This window comes from Nannizzia gypsea, genomic scaffold, assembly GCF_000150975.2.
Source record: "Nannizzia gypsea CBS 118893 supercont1.10 genomic scaffold, whole genome shotgun sequence".
Lineage (NCBI taxonomy): Eukaryota > Fungi > Ascomycota > Eurotiomycetes > Onygenales > Arthrodermataceae > Nannizzia > Nannizzia gypsea.
The window spans coordinates 173668-190639 of record NW_003345192.1 but is presented as its reverse complement, the minus strand read 5'-3'; the positions used below and the strand labels follow the sequence as shown (position 1 = coordinate 190639).

Genomic DNA, 16972 nt, shown 5'->3' with positions numbered 1-16972 from the left:
ATCATCCAGGGTGAAGCCAGAGTCTCTGACAAACTAGTTTGACCTGCGCTTATTTGACTTATCTCGGATTTACTAAGGGCCGGTTTTCACCTTTGAGAGCTTCATCTTTGGCAGACAGGCAGACTGAAGACAGGAGACAGGAAGAAAAACTGCTGAGAGACTGCTCTTTTACTTGCTGTGATCTGCTGCTCCTTGGTCTTCCTGATATATCATTGCTGCCTCTACAATGGACGTGGACGAGTCACCCAGAAAGGCGCAGGACGAGCTCGAGGACGAGGTCATGGAGAACAGCCCGCCTGCGCTGGACGACGACGGTGACATGGGCCTGTTTGGCTCAGGGGACGAAGAAGAGGACGAGGATGATGTGTATGTTGCCCTTGACCACGGGTATACCCCCTGCTGAAGAGACACTGACGGGCCGGCTAGGCGAGACAGACGGCGGAAGCTGGACGACGTCGAGCTCGACTCGGGCGACGACGAGGGACGATACGACCGAGCTGGGTCTCCCATGGAAGAGGACGGCGTGGACTACAACAGGACACTGAATATCATGGACCTGAGCCTGGGACGAGCTCCCGAGCCAGAGACCACAGACGGACAGGTTGGTACCGCCGGCACACTGCAGAGAGATATTAGAGATGCAAAACATATGCTGATGCTGCTCTTAGTTGTTCAATTGCGCTATACCAAACTTTCTCTCGATAGAGTCGGAAGATTTTAATCCAGAGACATACGTTGCACCTCCATTCTCCTCTGCATCGACCTCGCTCTGCTGGAGGACCAGCCCGGACGGCGGCGAGCTCCAGTCCAATGCCAGGATAATACGCTGGTCTGACGGCTCCATGACCCTCCAGCTTGCCTCAAACCCAACAGAACAGTACAGGATATCCTCTAAGGCACTCGCGCAGTCTAGCAGACCCGGCAAGCGAGAAGAGTACGATCCCGACCTGGAGTCTCACACATACCTCGGTGTGGCAGCAGAAGCATCCTCAGTCATCCGTCTCACCTCACGCATCACTTCCTCCCTCAGCATTCTCCCGTCCACAGTCGAGACAGACGATGCAGTGCAGAGGCTACAGGAGTCCCTTGCCGCAGCTTCACGAAGCGGTAAGAAGACGGCAGACGGATCAGTGGCCATCATCGAAGTCAAGCAGGACCCTGAGCTGGCCAAGAAACAGGCCGAACAGGCTGAGCGAGAGAAGCTGCGTGAAGCTCGTAAGCGACAGGCTGCTGCTGAGCGAGAAGTCGACCGTGGCAGACGAAGTACCACATTCCAGCGCTCAGGTGCAGCAGGTCTTACCATCGCCGGCCTTGAAGGGGACGAGGACATGGGTACCACCAAGTCCCGTGCTGGAGCAAAGAGGCCTGGTGCCCGCAAACCCCGTCGTCGTGACGAGATCTACTCGGATGAAGAAGACGACTATGATCGAAGAGGCCGTACGCGTGAAGACGAGTACGATGAAGATGACGGGTTCCTGGTTGGGAGTGACGAAGAGCCTGAGATCGAGGAAGACGAGGAAGAGGAAGAAGAAGAGGCTGAGGATGAAGACATGGATGCCGAGGGTGAGATCGACGACGACGTCCAACCTGCGAAGCCCAGTGGTAAAGCATCTCGGCCACAGTCACCCGGTCAGAAAGAGGCTTCTCCTCAGGCACGGAAGAAACATAGATACGTTGTTGATGATGACGATGACGAGTAGTGTCTACATGTATTTATTTGATCCGCCCTTTTATTTCTCTTTCCCCAACCCCGACCTACCCCTGATTTCCCCCAAACAGATACCACAGCAGTTAACAACAACGTCCACCCAATTTTAGCCTAATAGACAAGCTACCAAAAAGAAAAACACGAAAAACACGAAGAAATACCCCAGATAGTCGACGGTGCATGCCTATCCATGTATGTATTCTAGCTACGAGAGAAGAGAAAGACAATATAAAGGAGGAATAATAATAAAGTAACTGGCTAAAGATGAACCTTCCCCGTCCAGACAGGGGCTGATTTGAATATATATACCCATAACACTCTATCTACAGTCATGAATCTCATTTTCTATTTTGCAACTCCTCTGCACTGAAGCCAAACCCGGTCGATTACTTGTCTCGCATTGCCGGCTATCCGCAGGCACAGATAATCAGGATCTTTGCGCTCGACAGCCCCATCGTCCGTAGCAGCTGCATCTACATTAGCCGGTGATAAATCTTGCACCCCTTGCCGCGGGCAGCTAGGGTTAACCATCGGCAGCCGCTCAGCATGCCACCGCCTCTGCCGTGCCTCCATCTCCTCTACCAGTCCAAGCAGATTCGGGCTCTCGTCACACTGGCTCTGCACAAGCGCTGCATTGGGAGGTGTGATGTGTCCTATAACGCCATACCGTACCAGCTCATGCAACCAAGTTTTTAAGTAAGCATTTCGTGCCCCCTCGTCAGCCGGTAACGAGTCAATGGTAGGCTGGTCGAGCATTTCCATCGCCAGCTGTTGTCCGTCCTGTAACGACATCTCGAGCCATGAATTTGCCATGCATGTGAGCAAGGTTCCCAGCAGCATCAGGTTTTGCACTGCAGAGCTATATGCCGTGGGACAGATGTTACACCTAAGAACTCCGATGGCAGTCTTGGAGGCGTTGTATAGTGTTATGAGGGTATTTGGGGAGAGTGGGAATGAGTTAAGTGTTGCAAGGGAGCTCAGGGAGAGGTATAGATGGGATAGGCAGGGACATGGGGCCAGTATCTGGGGGAAGGCCGAGGGTCCAGAGCCGGTAGTATTTGTACTTGTACTTGTATTTGTTATCGTATTTACGGTTGTAGGTGTAGATGTAACTGTATTTGCATCCGTACTTGTGTTTGGTGTCATCCCCGGCGTGAACATGGATGAGATAGAAGAATAGTCTATATCTCTGGGGACAGTTGCCGCTGATGTGACTGAAGTCGACCCTGATGTAACATTTGATAGGAGCTCACCACCTCCTGACAAGGGTCCATCACTCATAAATGGTCCGGGCCGGATGTCATACGTATTCTTCATGAACGTCTTGTAGATGGCGGGACACATGTTGCTTGCTTCAAGTGCTCCCAGCGCATCCGGCGTGCTATAGGCCAGACTAGGGTCTTCTGCTGTCAACGCCAGGCTACGAGACTCCGTCTTGCTGCCGAACCCGTTTAAACTGGTATATGTCTTTGGCGGCCGGCCCATCTGCTTCTGAAATGAATAGTGACAGTACAGGCCATGTCTATAGCATCGAGTGCATCCATCTAGTTCCCCTGTGCACTTTAGCTTCCGCCTTCCTGGCTGAATGTTAGTACCTTCTCGGAGCAAGCAGAACATAGACACCACTCACTGCACTCATCACAGGCTGCATGTCTTTTCGGGGCTTCCTCCAGCTTTTTAGATCGCTGTGACGCCGCCTTGATAGCCTCGTCCAGCCAATCAACCTCCCCCTGCTCTGCGCCAGCCATCTGTCCGGACCCAAGCCACAAACGTATGGATCGAAGTATCTTATCCCGCTCTCAATACCCACGATCTCTCGACCGTGTATCGAACATACAATCGCTGAAAGTCGCTCGTTCTTGCTTTTGCTCCCGCGACTTCTTGATGTCATCGTGAGATTTAACTTCTTACGTAATCAGCTTCCTTTGGGACCCACTTTTTTCGACTTTAAGAAAAAAAAAATCTACAAAAAGTCAATGAAAAAGAAGAAAATAAGCAGAAGCAGAAGCAGAGGAAGCTGAAGAAAAAGACCGAGCAGTGGGAGATTCGAGGATGGCGCCGTCGACGGAGTCCAAGAAGCGCAAGGCTGTCACAAAGGATGTCGAGGCAGACACTCATGTCGTGTCCGGCGAGGAGTTTCGCTTCGATTCGTCCGGTTCAGAGAGCTCGGACGAGGAATCAGACATCGAGCTGATAGATGACTTCAGTGACGAGAGCGAGGACGAGTCGATAGAGGATGGCTTAGTTTCAAAGGGCGAGCTGCCGGTTCACACTAAAAATGGAAAGCTAGGGAAAATGAGCAGTGTTGCGGTTCAGGATTCGGAGGACGAAGATCAAGATACTGTCAATTACCGCATAACGAAGGACGCGAATGGCAATGATCGGTATATTTATGATGAGATAAACCCGGATGATAACTCAGACCTGTCTGAAGTCGACGAAGAAGCCAATACAATTGGGAATATCCCTACATCCTTTTATGATGCCTACCCGCACATCGGATATAATATCAATGGAAAGAAGATTATGCGCCCAGCCAAGGGGGAGGCATTGGATGCGCTGCTTGACACTATTGAAATACCAAAGGGATGGACTGGATTAACTGACCCAGCCACAGGCAAACCTCTGCAATTGAGCCAGGACGAGCTCACCCTGCTCAGCAAACTACAGATGAACGAAGTCACCCAAGATGGATATAACCCGTACCAGCCAACCGTCGAATATTTCACAAGCAAAGAAGAGATTATGCCATTGAGTGCTGCTCCTGAGCCCAAGAGGAGATTCGTGGCCTCCAAACATGAAGCCAAGCGAGTGATGAAGATGGTGAAGGCGATTCGAGAGGGAAGAATATTGCCGTTCAAACCACCAGCGGAAGAGGACGAATCTCAGGATAACATCCAGACTTTCGATCTCTGGGCCAACGAGACACCCCGAGATGATCACCCCATGCACATTCCTGCGCCGAAGCTACCACCACCAGGCTACGAGGAGAGTTACCATCCTCCTCCAGAGTATCTACCTGACGAAAAGGAGAGACGAGCCTGGGAGAAACAGGACCCAGAGGACCGCGAGAAGCCCTTCTTACCAAGAGACTATGGCTCACTTCGGAAAGTTCCTGGGTTTGAGGCTTTCGTTAAGGAGAAATTCGAACGCTGTCTTGACCTGTACCTGGCTCCAAGAGTACGCAGGAACAAGCTAAACATCGACCCAGCCAGTTTGCTTCCAAAGTTACCCAGTCCAGAGGAGCTAAAACCCTTCCCAACTACCTGTTCCGCACTATTCCGTGGCCACAAGGGACGTGTGCGTAGTGTTGCTGTTGACCCAACAGGACTTTGGCTAGCCAGCGGTGGAGATGACGGTACAGTCCGAGTGTGGGAACTTCTCACAGGCCGTCAACTCTGGAGTGTTCAGTTGAACGATGATGGGCCCATTAATGTCGTTCGATGGAGACCTGGAAAGGACGCTGTTGTTCTATCCGCTGCCGCAGGTGATGCTGTATACCTCATGATACCAGACATCCTCAGCCCTGAGCTTGAATCAGCCAGTCTTGACGTAGTGGATGCCGGATGGGGTTACGCTGCCACGGCTTCGAAGGGTTCTCAGAGCACTGAGCAAAAAGGATCTAAAGTCCAATGGGCTCGACCTCTGCCCTCTCTCGCTGAAAACGGTGTATATGCAACGATCCCACTAGGACATATCGTCAAGTCGATATCATGGCATCGACGCGGTGATTACTTTGTCACCGTTTGCCCTGCATCAGCAACTCCCGCCTCACTCGCAACTGCTATCCATACCCTTTCAAAACACTCAACACAATACCCATTCCGCAAGCGCCTCAAGGGAGGTGGTCCTCCTCAGGTAGCTCATTTCCACCCCGCAAAACCCATCCTCTACGTTGCCAACCAACGGGTCATTCGATCGTACGACCTCTCTCGCCAATCTTTGTTGAAGATCCTACAACCCGGTGCGCGCTGGATATCATCTTTCGACATTCATCCAACTTCATCTGTTACCTCAGGTGATAACTTGATTGTTGGATCGTATGATCGTCGTCTGCTCTGGCATGACGTTGACTTATCTGATCGGCCATATAAAGCCCTACGCTACCACAGCAAAGCTATTCGAGCCGTGAAATACCACCCTCGGTACCCTCTCTTCATTGATTCTAGTGATGACGGTCTTCTTCAGATCTTCCACGGCAGTGTAACAGGAGATCTCATGAGCAATGCAAACATTGTTCCATTAAAAGTCCTTCGTGGACATAAGGTTGTTGGAGACTTGGGTGTGTTGGATGTTGACTGGCATCCTAGAGAGGCATGGTGTGTCAGTGCGGGCGCAGATGGCACATGTAGACTTTGGATGTAGTTTAGATATAAAAAATGGCCTAATTGAAGCGTTTTAATTTATATTCATAGAGCCAGTCTAATATTCTTTCAGCAACCAAGAGAGTCTATTTTATTGCAAAAACAGGGGGGGTATCAATATGCAATACAAAATTTGATCAACCAGCAGCATGCTTTATTTGATATACTAAAAGGCGCTTCCACCTCCCCAGTCCTTCTTCAGGCGTTCGTATTTCTTCATATCAGTTACACTAGGCCGTATCTCTTTCTTTGCAGCGACAAAGTCTTCGAGTTTGATCGTATCTCTCCTCTTGATCGCAGAATAGCCAGCTCGGCGGAGCAAAGAGCCCAGGTCTGCTCCACTAAATCCTTCACACGATCGAGCAAGTTCCACTAGCTCGTCTGTCATTTCAATGGGCAATTTCCGTATGAGTGTCCGTAGCACTTCTGCTCGCTCGTCTCGTCCTGGCAAGTTCACAAACAATAACGTCTCAAGACGACCAGGACGTAGCATGGCTGGGTCAATAATATCAGGCCTGTTGGTTGCCGCTATCACATATATTCCATTTCTCGAGCTCCCAAGCCCATCAAGCTCTGTAAGTAGCGTATTAACAACGCGAGCCGATGCTTCTGACATGGTATCATCTCGTCGCGGGACCAAAGCATCCAGCTCATCGAAGAAGATAACACATGGGACCGAGGACCGGGCTCGAGAGAACACCTGCCGAACAGCACGTTCAGACTCTCCCACATACTTGTTGAGCAGTTCGGGGCCCTTGATACTGATGAAGTTCGCCCGAGATTCGTTGGCCACGGCCTTTGCAAGCAAAGTCTTACCACAGCCTGGCGGGCCCCAGAGCAAGACACCGGTGGGGGCGGATATTCCGACTCGAGAGTAAATCTCCGGGTTGCGTATCGGTTCAACAATGGCTGTAACAAGTTCCTCTCGTACGGATCCAAGAGAGCCAATGTCAGCCCAGGTAGTGGCAGGTATTGTCGCAAATCCTTCTCGTTTGGACGACGGTTGGATCTTGGGAAGAGCAGTAAGGAAGTCTTGGTTGGAGACGTAGATCTGTGGATCAGCTTCATGAGGAGTCTCACGAGCGCGCTTGATGAGCTGGCGCAGCTCCATGACCTTTTTGCTCACTCCAGCTGGAGGTTCTTCTTCTATATCCATTTCTTCTCCTGTAGTTGATTTTAACAGGTCTAGGTATCTTTTTATAGCAGCTGTTGCAGCCGTTGAAACCAAGTCGTTCAAATCAGCGCCGACGAAACCAGCAGTTCCCTTTGCAAGGAATTTAAAATCTAGATCATCCGCTAGATTCATTTCCCTTGTCAAAGCCCGAAGGATCTGTTCCCTTACAGGCTCACTGGGAACTGTCAGGTTAATCTCCTTATCAAATCGGCCTCCACGACGCAATGCAGGATCAAGGCTATCGGGGCGATTAGTAGCCGCCAATACAATCACAGGTTTCCCATCAGTTTTCGCCAAAGCCAAGTCGTCCATACAGGTGAGCAACTGGGCAACAATTCGTTTCTCCATCTCTCGCTGTGCGCTCTCACGCTTAGGGGTTATAGCATCGATTTCATCCATAAATATCAGACAAGGCGCCACTCTCCTGGCTTCCTCAAAGTGGTCACGTAGCGCCTTTTCAGATTCGCCTGACATTCCCGAAATGATGGACGGCGCAGATATCGCAATGAAGGGGACACCCAACTCGGCGGCAAATGCATTGGCTATCATAGTTTTACCGCAACCTGGCGGCCCATGAAGCAGAACTCCACGAGGAGGTTGTACATTTGATGCAGAAAATATCTGTGGTCTTGTCATTGGGAGAACAATCAACTCTTCAAGTTGCTGGATGACATCGTCCACTCCTCCCAGATCAGCCAAGCTCACATGGGTTGGCGGCGACTTATCAATTGAACTCTCTGGTTTTCGTCGTTTGGGGGCGGACTCTGCTCCCATAACTCGACGTTTGTTCGCTGTCACTCGCGATGATGGTACATCTGGAGTTGTATTTTCTGAGCCTTTCTGCGGCGATGGTGGAGGTTTTGGCTGAGGAGCCCACATGTTCACGATGCTCTTATTTAGACCATTTGATTCCTACAAACATTGTTAGAACCCAGCCGGCAATATGTCAATGGGATCAATAAAGACATACTACCTCTGGTTTAGGCTCCTCGAGGCCCTCAAAGTCACCCTCTATAACATCTGCATCGTCTTCTGCTGCCCGGTCCTGCTTGAAGATGTCCAGCACCCTTTCTATGCTATCTTCTAGCACCTTCCGCGGCCTGCGGTTTAAGCTTGAATTTGATCGCCGTATCTTGTCGTATATAAGATGCGCATATAAAGGCTGGGCTTCGCCTGTTTCTTCTAGGTGCTGCTCATCGAGCTTGCGGATTGCCTGGTATATCTAGAGTACACCCCGTTAGGTCAATTGGTAGTGTCGCAGCTCCGAACTTGGCTTACTTCTTTATCGAGGCCATGTCCCAGGCTAGTCGACTTGTTTCCACGGTACCTTGGAGCCATCTTCAGTATCTAGCACCGTCCAATATCTTCTCGTCCGCCCACAACTTCATCTGTCAAATTCACCAAAAAGAAAAAAAAAAGATAAAAATAAAATAAAATAAGCTTTCGGCATTTTATTTTTCCTGTAGATAAGACCAAACTTTAATCTCTTATCGATAAGCATGCGCTTTGACCAAAAAGGTCAGCAGTTTGAACAACGTCGACAACGTCAACGACGGCGAGGTAGAGCTGTTAACTGCCATGAAAGAGGATGTCAGGGTTGCCTTGGACACGGAAGAACGGATATAGCAAATATGGGGAACACCGGGAGCACACATAAGATTTCTGCGCAAGATAAGTGCGTTTCTGCCTTGTGACGCAGAACGTCATCGCACATTCCGGCTGGCTGGCACAAACTGACTTGACTGACTGTAATTAAACCAGGGCCATACTTGACCTGAAGAACCAGCGCGATAAGCTGCAGCAGTACCAGAAGCGGATAACGGTACTTACAGACCGGGAGACTGATATTGCAAAGCAATGTCTTGCGCGGAACGACCGCCCGCGAGCGCTACTAGCGCTGCGACGGAAGAAATACCAGCAGTCTCTACTGGAAAAGACGGATTTACAGCTTGAGCAGCTGGAGAAGCTAACTGGTAGCGTGGAGTTTGCTTTGGTACAGAAGGATATCTTATTCGGTTTGAGTCAGGGCAACAAGGTGCTGCAGACTATACATCGTGAGATGGGCGGTATAGAAGGCGTTGAGAAACTCATGGGTGAAACAGAGGAAGCAAGAGCTTATCAAGAGGTGAGATCATGCTACGTAGCTAGCTGCTCTATGGTCTAGATTTTAACAGACACTCTTTAGGAAATCACTGAGCTGCTTAAGGGGCAGATATCCAACCAGGACGAGGAGGAGGTGGAAGATGAACTCGAGAAACTTGAACTACAAGTGACGAACCGAGTAAAACTCCCCAGCGCACCGAAAACCTCACTGGAAAATGAGGCAGAACAGCCACAAGAAGCAGCCCCTGAAAGAGTACGAGAACCTATTGCCGAGTAGCGGCTGACCAGCTGTTGGGAGGTTTTTTCTTTTCTTTTATCTCAACATTAGACTTGCATAGCGACATCTGTCGGAGTTTCAGGACTCTTTGCATTGTTGGGCTGCATCTTATACATACACTCTCTATAACGTATGTATATGTATATACATCGAGACTCTTGTGGTTATTTAGATCAAGGGGAAATGCAATGAGTAGATTCCATTTTAATGTGATTCGGTTATGGAGAACACTGTCAGTCTATCGCTTTTTATCGCATGAAAAAGGTTGCTGAGTATAGTCCAATACATACAGCAGACACATCCGAATTAGTTTCCACTTCCAATAGTCTTGCCCACTCCATCAACCCCCTGGATTACAGTATGATCCTTGGGGTTCGCAGCAGCTTCATACAAGAAAGAAATCGGCTCCTTGTTCAAAGCCATAAAATCACCCTTAAAGCCCACATATCCAACTTTCGTGACGTCTTCCTCGCCCTGGCTCCAGTTATCTTCAAAGAATAATGTGACAGACGTAGTTCCGTTCCAGAGTGCCCTGTTCAGCGGCATTTCTATTACATCTGCTTGAGAGCCGGTCAGAGCCTGCGGGATAGAAATTGTCTGTGTAGGTGCAAGGTCCGAAGCAGTGGAGAAATCCATGTCGGGTCTGTTTCTAAATAGTTTGACTGTGTTTGGGGCCGAGGGGGACGGCGCAGCGTAGATCAGGACTGAGTGTAACTTCACTTGTCCCGTGAATCTGTATCAAGTTAGCACCGAGTTCAACTCCAGGATATACAACTTTGCTTAATAGAGATGGTTTGAATAAGATGTATTATCGAGGGGTATGGGGTATCACTGACGGAACATGCATGAGCAGTTGTTCATCTGCATCACTTTCAAGCTGAGGCTCATCTTCGAGTCGCTGATCCCACGTCTTTTTAACTATGGCAGCACCGGCTTTTGGCTCAGATTCATTCATGGTCTCGATCTTGTCGAAGTCGACTTGCTTGTAAAGAAGAGACTGCAGCGCGGGGGTGATATCATTGCTGTGATCATGGCCTGCTTCACCGTGACAGCCATGGTCATCGCCGTGAGGATGATGATGATGAGGCATCTTGACTGTTTTATCGTACGATACAGACAGTGTAGATGCGGTATGGTATATGTTTGAATGAGTTGGCGGAGTTGGTGGGATGTTGTGACTATCAATGTGAGGGTTGTGATCAAATTAGCATAATATTTATTTTCTCCATAAATCAAATAACTAATTATTCGCAACAACGTTCGCAACTTCAGTCTACAGCTACCATATCTTGATATGGACACCCATTTTGAAGATAGATTGTATCTAATCGAGGTTTGAGGGTGCTCGAGTATTACTACATTTCTATATATAGTTTACCTGTATATAAACTAAATTAAATAAGATACAAGATAAGTAGTATATATTAAAGTCTACTTCTTAACTTCATAATACTCTGGCGCATACTCCAATAGCCAGGCCTTCTCTATCTTGGTAATGTCCTTGATAAATGTCTTTGTCCCCGTCTGCAAGATCTCATTGAATATAACCCATTCCGCCTTTCGATTCTACTACCAAGTCAGAACCCATAAGCTCGCCGACGAAACAAGGGAAAATAACTTACAAACATCAATGAGCTCGGGTGAGCATGTAATGTGAGCCCACCCGTGATACTTCTGAACGTCCCATCAGGCTGCATCTTAGCTGCATGAGCAAAGAAACCGGTCGTGAGACAACGCTGGATCTGCTCGGTGGTTGCTGCCGCCTGTCGTTTGGCCAAGTCGATTCCAAACCGCTTTAGATGGTTTTCAAGCTGGACGCGAATACTAACTGCTTTCATCATGGATTTGTGAATGAGAGAATGGTCTTTGCACCATTTGGCTTCCTTTCTTCCCTTGGTGACGAATGCCTGGTAGATGTTGAGATATGTGAGGTGGTCGCCTTCTTCGACGGCGAACTGGCGGATGGACGGCGATATGCCTCGTTTTTCATCCTGGTTGAACCAGATGCCATCCTGGAGAGTGGTCATGGCTGCTATGGATAGCATTTCATCGAGACAGCCGAACTTGGTCGAGCTGAGTAGGACTTTGGCCATCATGGGGTTGACGGGTAGCTCAGCCATATGGATGCCCAGCGGCTTGGTGAGTTTGGCGTAGTCGTCTATAGCGCCTAGAGAGGAAAGAAGCTGGAATGCACGGACAAAGAGCTCTGAGGGCGGGGAGGATATATAGTCAAATCGGACGACGTTATCAATGCCTAGGGATTTAAGCTGGAGGATGATAGGGGCAAGGTTTGCACGTTGGATTTCAGGGGTGGTCTCCGGGGTTAGGGATAGGTAGGCTTGTTCAGTATATAATCGGAAGCATTTCCCTGGCTGGGTCCTGCCTGCGCGGCCGGCCCGTTGCGTGGCTGAAGCCTTTGAGATGGGCACTGTAGTCAACTTTTCGATGCCGGTGGATGGATCGTAGGCACGAAGCTTGGAGAAGCCGCAGTCGACTACATATACGATACCTTCGATGGTGACTGAAGCCTCGGCCACGTTGGTAGAGACGATGACTTTGCGTGTGTTTTCGGCCGCCGGTTCGAATGCGTAGAGTTGCTGCTCAGCTGTTAGGCCGGCGTAAAGGGGCACAGGCACGAGTGCTGGTGCGCTTTGGGGTATAAGGGCAGCCTGCTCTGAGATTTTCTGGGTTGCAGATATTATCTCTTCCCTACCAGTGAGAAACAGAAGTATGTCTCCCTGAGGTTCCGAGGCATGTATGTCAAAGACGGTCTTTATGGCACGCTCCACGTAGTCTTCTGCAGGGGACTCCAGGTACAGACAGTCGACTGGATACATCTTCCCGTCTAGCGTAATAATTCTTGCAATGCCATTGTCTTCAGGGGCATCCTGGCCAGCGAAAAACTGCATATAGTCTTCGGCTTTTAGCGTGGCACTGCTGACAATGATGCGCAGCTCTGGCCTTCGCTTCCTGATCTTCTTGAGCACGCCGAGCAGCACATCCGTACTGACTGAGCGTTCATGCGCCTCGTCGACCATGATGACGGAGTAGCGAGACAGCAACGGGTCGACCAGTGCTTCTCTCAGCAGCAAGCCGTCTGTCACGAACTTGATGCGCGTCGAGGCCGAAGTGACATCCTCAAATCTGATGGAGTACCCGACCTCTTGACCAAGCTGGCATCTCATCTCCCCTGCCACGCGAGCCGCAACCGATGTCACTGCCACTCGACGCGGCTATCGTCATACAATAGTTATTGTCTTAGTACATGTTTCTATCGACTCAAAATCGAAAAGGAGGGACTAACTTGGGTGATGGCAATCTGCTTTCCATCGCTGCACCATCCGGCCTGGTCGAGGAACTGCGGCAGCTGGGTGGTCTTCCCGCTGCCTGTCTCACCCACCAGGATGACGACTGGGTACTTTTCAATGGCATAGAGGAGGCCCTGTCTGTGTCTTGCAATTGGCAGCAGCTCTGTGGGCTTGTACAGCGCAGCGACGAACTGCCCGGGGGTATCAAATGCGTCCATTGCAGGTCGGGCATGTAACAACTGGCATGGCGCCTGTGCCTCTATTGAGCTATATCATCCTAGCCCCTCGCTCGTATTATTGTGTAGATATATGTACTATCGTTGTAGCTGTAGCTGTAGCTGTAGATGTAGATGTCTTGGTTCGCATCTTTCAACTTTGATTGAGTGTTTGTTCGCTGACTAAGAAAAGTGATGGCGTCACAAGTTTGACTTTAACAAAATAAAACATGGGAAGAAGGAGAAGAAAAGGAGAAGACGAACTTGATAACTTGGATAAGTAACTTAACTGTCTGACAGCTGCAGAGTCGAGAGGGAGATCGTCTCTGGGTTATACATATATACTGGCATAGTTACCGAGTGTGATATAGAACCAGCTGCGAGTGACAGGCAGGCAGACAGAGAGACAGCATGGCAGAGGCGGACAAAGCAGTGCGTATTCCAGCATCACCCACCACCAGGCAGCACATTTAACACTGGACGAAGCAGAAAGGAAGAGAGGAAACAGAGAGAGATGGTAGAAACTGACTGCGTCTAGGGAAACACACCGAGGAAAGCAACGGGACTGAACCCAGAATCGCCGACGACTGCTCGCCCGCTGGACTTTGACGACGAGCCGCAGGAGACGGGCCTGACATCCACCATCACCACCAGCCGGTCGTCTTCACAGCTCAACCTGGCAGCAAACATGCAGAGCCAGGGCCAGACGCAAACGCATCGAGCGCCCAATCCGCACCAGAGGGTAATAGACGATCTCAGGGAGGCGTTCCCTAACATCGACGGGCCGGTGGTCAAGGCGGTGGTAGTTGCGAGCGATGGCAACGTCGAGCGGGCATTCAACGCATTACTCGGTACGTCTCTGACAATTGACTGACAGGATGATGGGGAGAAAAGAGAAGCTAATGGGCAACAAAAGGAATGTCTGATCCGGATGCACAGGAGGAAGTAAGGCCTGCGGTGCCCCCTCGACCAAGTGCTGGCGGGGTAGCTACATCGACGGCGCAGAGCCAGCTGGAGGACGACGAGCGGTATGCGCGCCAGCTGGCCGAGCACTACAGCGGCACCGACCAGGCACGGGGGTACTCGCAGCAGCAGCAGCAGTCGTCGTCGTCTATATGGGACCATGGTCCTGCGTCGGGACAGAGGGGCCAGGGTCTGAAGCCGAACGAGCTCTACGACAGGGAACACAGCTTCCTCGACGGTGCGTATACATACATCACATCTTTTCTTTTGCGTGGATGGGTAGTGCTAATGGGAGTGGGAGTGGGTAGATGACCTGCCGATTATCAAGGAGAACATCAGAAAGGGGTTCCTGGAGACACAGTCGCGGGTGAACACCTGGGTGGAGAACTTCAAGAAACGACTGGACGGGGACGAGTCTGACGAGGACGGGCAGTACGGCCATGGCCAGAGACAGTACGGCCAGGGACGGCAGCAGCAGCAGCAGCAACAGTTTCACCAGCAGCAGCACTCCAACTATCCCAACCGCCGCAGCGTCGACCGGGAGAGATACGACGCCGACCCTCACGTCCTCGGCGACGACTTTTCCTCTCTAGAGCTACGAGACAACGAGGGTACGTTCTCTATATTATTATTTATTCCTGTATGTGTGCATGCTAATATAGAAGTGCAGCCCCCCCTCCGCGGCCTCCACGCCCGCAGGCCAACCCCGACCTGTTCAAGACGACCAAGAGCGCGTCTGCCTCGCCCGACCGGCGCAAGGTATCCTTCCAGGACGGCCCGCCAGAAGAGATCCAGGACTCGTACTCCAGCAACGCCGCGAACACCGCCAACACTACCAGCAATAACAGCAATAACACCACGACCGGCAACCGCAGCACGGCCAGCAAGTCGAGCAAGTGGCAGCCCCTGTCGACCGTGGAGCCGTCTCCCGTAGCAGACAACGACCCCTTCAGCCTGGGAGACAGCGACGACGAGCGGGAGAGCAAGCCAAAGGAGGCCAAGGGCGAGGACAGCACTGCAAAGAAGTCCGAGAAGACCAGTACATAGTAATATAACCGTGGGTATTAATTGATCAACCAGCAGCTCTTCAACCATCCATCCTTCGTAGCAACCAGTAACAGTCTCATCGTATCAGCTGTCGAGTATCAGGCCTACCGCTCATCGTCCGCATCGACTCTCCTGAGCTCCTTGATCACATTCTACAACGTCGTCAGTATACCAACATCAGTGTGTAGTGCAAGGTATCTCACTGCCAGCGCTTCCGGGTTGACTCCGTTCTCTATCAGCGAGACGCAGAGAGAAAGCTCCGTCCGGTCCAGATGAGTGTTCTATCCTCAGTCAGTCTCTTCTCTTCTTCTCTTCTTGTGTTCAATGCAAGGAGTCTTCTTACCAGCAGGGTCGAGATCTCATGCAGGATGTCGATGACTTCTCTGGCCGCCTGTCTCTTGTCATCTTGCGGCGGCATCTCTTCTCTTCCTATCTTTCTATCTTTTGTTCTATCTTTCTCTTCTCTTCTTCTCTTACTCTTACTATCTTCTCTTCTCTTCTTCTTCTTACTCTCTTACTCTCTTCTATGGCTTCTTCCTCTTATTTATCTCCATCTTCAACTTCACTGCTTAGTCATCATCTCTCTCCAACTTCTTTTCTTCTCTTATCAACTTTTGATCTTCTTCTTCGTCTTCTTCAGGCTGAGATGATGAGATGACCACCAAAGAGAAGAGCCAAAAGAAGAGTCAAGAGCAGAGTCAAAGAGAGAGTCAGAGTCGACCAGGTCAAGAGATAGAAGTGCTCGACCTCCGCAGCCTCAAGCAAGATGGCGCCGCCGCCGTCCTCGACCAGGTCGCCCGCATCGAACGCCGCACTTTCCCGCCGTCGGAGGCGATGAAGCTCGACCTCAGCCTCTGCAAGAAGCCCAACTCGCGTCTCCTCTACTCTTCCTCTTCTTCTTCTTCCTCCTCTTCAGCTTCAGCGTCAGCTCCTACGACAGTGACAGGATACGTGATGTACGTGCGGATGAGGGAAAAGGCGCTGCTGCACAAGCTCTGCGTCGAGGCCGGCCACCGCGGGCAGGGGATAGGAGGCCGTCTGCTGGCCGCGGTCGAGGAGCAGCTGGCGCTCGAGGGCTGCCAGACGGTCCATCTCTGGGTCGACGCTGGACGGACGGCGGCGAGGGCGCTCTACCGGCGGCGAGGCTTCGAGGAGACGCGGACGGTGGAGGACTACTACGGCCCCGGCAGGACAGGCATCAACATGGTCCTGACCCTGCCAGGTAACTAGATAAGAGCAGCCTCCATCTTAACCTGGCACTCTTGTCTGTTTCATGTCTATCTCTTGTCCATGTCTATCTAGATCTACTTAGTATTCACGTAGACAGCTCACTCTATCTACCACTTTATCTATATCTACTATATATATATATATATATATACTATCGACTGCTCTGTCCAACGTCCATCTATCCACTCTACCGTCTGTCTACCGTCTTCCCGCCGTCTTCTTAACTGTCTTTCTTCTTCTTGTCTTCTTCTTCTGCTTCAAACAAACTTTTCACTTTCCGCACCAAAACTTCGGCCTCGAACTTTTTTTCGCCCCGCAAGAAGACGAGGAAGACGAAGAAACAACCACGACACGAGGAAGAACAACTACGACTACGACTACGACTTCACCTACCACAGCTACCAGAGACGACAGAGAAGAAGAGAAGCAGACAGCGACAGCGACAGTCGACCTGCCCGCGGAGAGAAGAAGCTAGTTAAGTGTCTGGCCCCCCTGTCGCTCGCTGCCTGAAAGCCTCCGTCAGCCCTAACAGAAACTAACCAGCAGCAAACCTGCAGAAGACTTTGAACAAGACACAAGCCAG

At 50.7% G+C, this 16972-nt stretch overlaps 10 protein-coding genes across 10 annotated transcripts; 5 read left to right on the top strand and 5 right to left on the bottom strand.

Annotated features, from left to right (window-relative positions):
* Positions 1–226: 226 nt before the first annotated feature.
* MGYG_08667 (hypothetical protein) lies at positions 227–1700 on the top strand (the record flags this gene model as incomplete). The annotated part of the gene is made up of 3 exons (XM_003169071.1): positions 227–366; positions 427–601; positions 669–1700. 3 exons carry the CDS (start codon positions 227–229, stop codon positions 1698–1700), a joined length of 1347 nt encoding a protein of 448 aa, XP_003169119.1.
* Positions 1701–2053: 353 nt separating this feature from the next.
* Positions 2054–3456, bottom strand: MGYG_08666 (hypothetical protein; the record flags this gene model as incomplete). Its single annotated transcript, XM_003169070.1, has 2 exons — positions 2054–3285; positions 3339–3456. The coding sequence occupies 2 exons, from the start codon at positions 3454–3456 to the stop codon at positions 2054–2056; spliced, it is 1350 nt and encodes a 449-aa protein (XP_003169118.1).
* Positions 3457–3760: 304 nt separating this feature from the next.
* On the top strand, positions 3761–6073 carry MGYG_08665 (eukaryotic ribosome biogenesis protein 1; the record flags this gene model as incomplete). The annotated part of the gene is made up of 1 exon (XM_003169069.1): positions 3761–6073. The coding sequence occupies one exon, from the start codon at positions 3761–3763 to the stop codon at positions 6071–6073; it is 2313 nt and encodes a 770-aa protein (XP_003169117.1).
* A 165-nt stretch (positions 6074–6238) lies between these two features.
* On the bottom strand, positions 6239–8584 carry MGYG_08664 (ribosome biogenesis ATPase RIX7; the record flags this gene model as incomplete). The annotated part of the gene is made up of 3 exons (XM_003169068.1): positions 6239–8158; positions 8217–8468; positions 8525–8584. The coding sequence occupies 3 exons, from the start codon at positions 8582–8584 to the stop codon at positions 6239–6241; spliced, it is 2232 nt and encodes a 743-aa protein (XP_003169116.1).
* Positions 8585–8877: 293 nt separating this feature from the next.
* Positions 8878–9626, top strand: MGYG_08663 (charged multivesicular body protein 6-B; the record flags this gene model as incomplete). The annotated part of the gene is made up of 3 exons (XM_003169067.1): positions 8878–8921; positions 9008–9371; positions 9432–9626. 3 exons carry the CDS (start codon positions 8878–8880, stop codon positions 9624–9626), a joined length of 603 nt encoding a protein of 200 aa, XP_003169115.1.
* A 306-nt stretch (positions 9627–9932) lies between these two features.
* Positions 9933–10716, bottom strand: MGYG_08662 (hypothetical protein; the record flags this gene model as incomplete). The annotated part of the gene is made up of 2 exons (XM_003169066.1): positions 9933–10359; positions 10463–10716. 2 exons carry the CDS (start codon positions 10714–10716, stop codon positions 9933–9935), a joined length of 681 nt encoding a protein of 226 aa, XP_003169114.1.
* A 341-nt stretch (positions 10717–11057) lies between these two features.
* On the bottom strand, positions 11058–13152 carry MGYG_08661 (pre-mRNA-splicing factor ATP-dependent RNA helicase prp22; the record flags this gene model as incomplete). Its single annotated transcript, XM_003169065.1, has 3 exons — positions 11058–11192; positions 11249–12859; positions 12931–13152. 3 exons carry the CDS (start codon positions 13150–13152, stop codon positions 11058–11060), a joined length of 1968 nt encoding a protein of 655 aa, XP_003169113.1.
* A 408-nt stretch (positions 13153–13560) lies between these two features.
* On the top strand, positions 13561–15159 carry MGYG_08660 (hypothetical protein; the record flags this gene model as incomplete). Its single annotated transcript, XM_003169064.1, has 5 exons — positions 13561–13581; positions 13688–14000; positions 14066–14350; positions 14421–14723; positions 14783–15159. 5 exons carry the CDS (start codon positions 13561–13563, stop codon positions 15157–15159), a joined length of 1299 nt encoding a protein of 432 aa, XP_003169112.1.
* Positions 15160–15263: 104 nt separating this feature from the next.
* Positions 15264–15577, bottom strand: MGYG_08659 (hypothetical protein; the record flags this gene model as incomplete). Its single annotated transcript, XM_003169063.1, has 3 exons — positions 15264–15311; positions 15363–15440; positions 15503–15577. 3 exons carry the CDS (start codon positions 15575–15577, stop codon positions 15264–15266), a joined length of 201 nt encoding a protein of 66 aa, XP_003169111.1.
* A 236-nt stretch (positions 15578–15813) lies between these two features.
* MGYG_08658 (acetyltransferase) lies at positions 15814–16389 on the top strand (the record flags this gene model as incomplete). Its single annotated transcript, XM_003169062.1, has 1 exon — positions 15814–16389. One exon carries the CDS (start codon positions 15814–15816, stop codon positions 16387–16389), a length of 576 nt encoding a protein of 191 aa, XP_003169110.1.
* Positions 16390–16972: the final 583 nt, after the last annotated feature.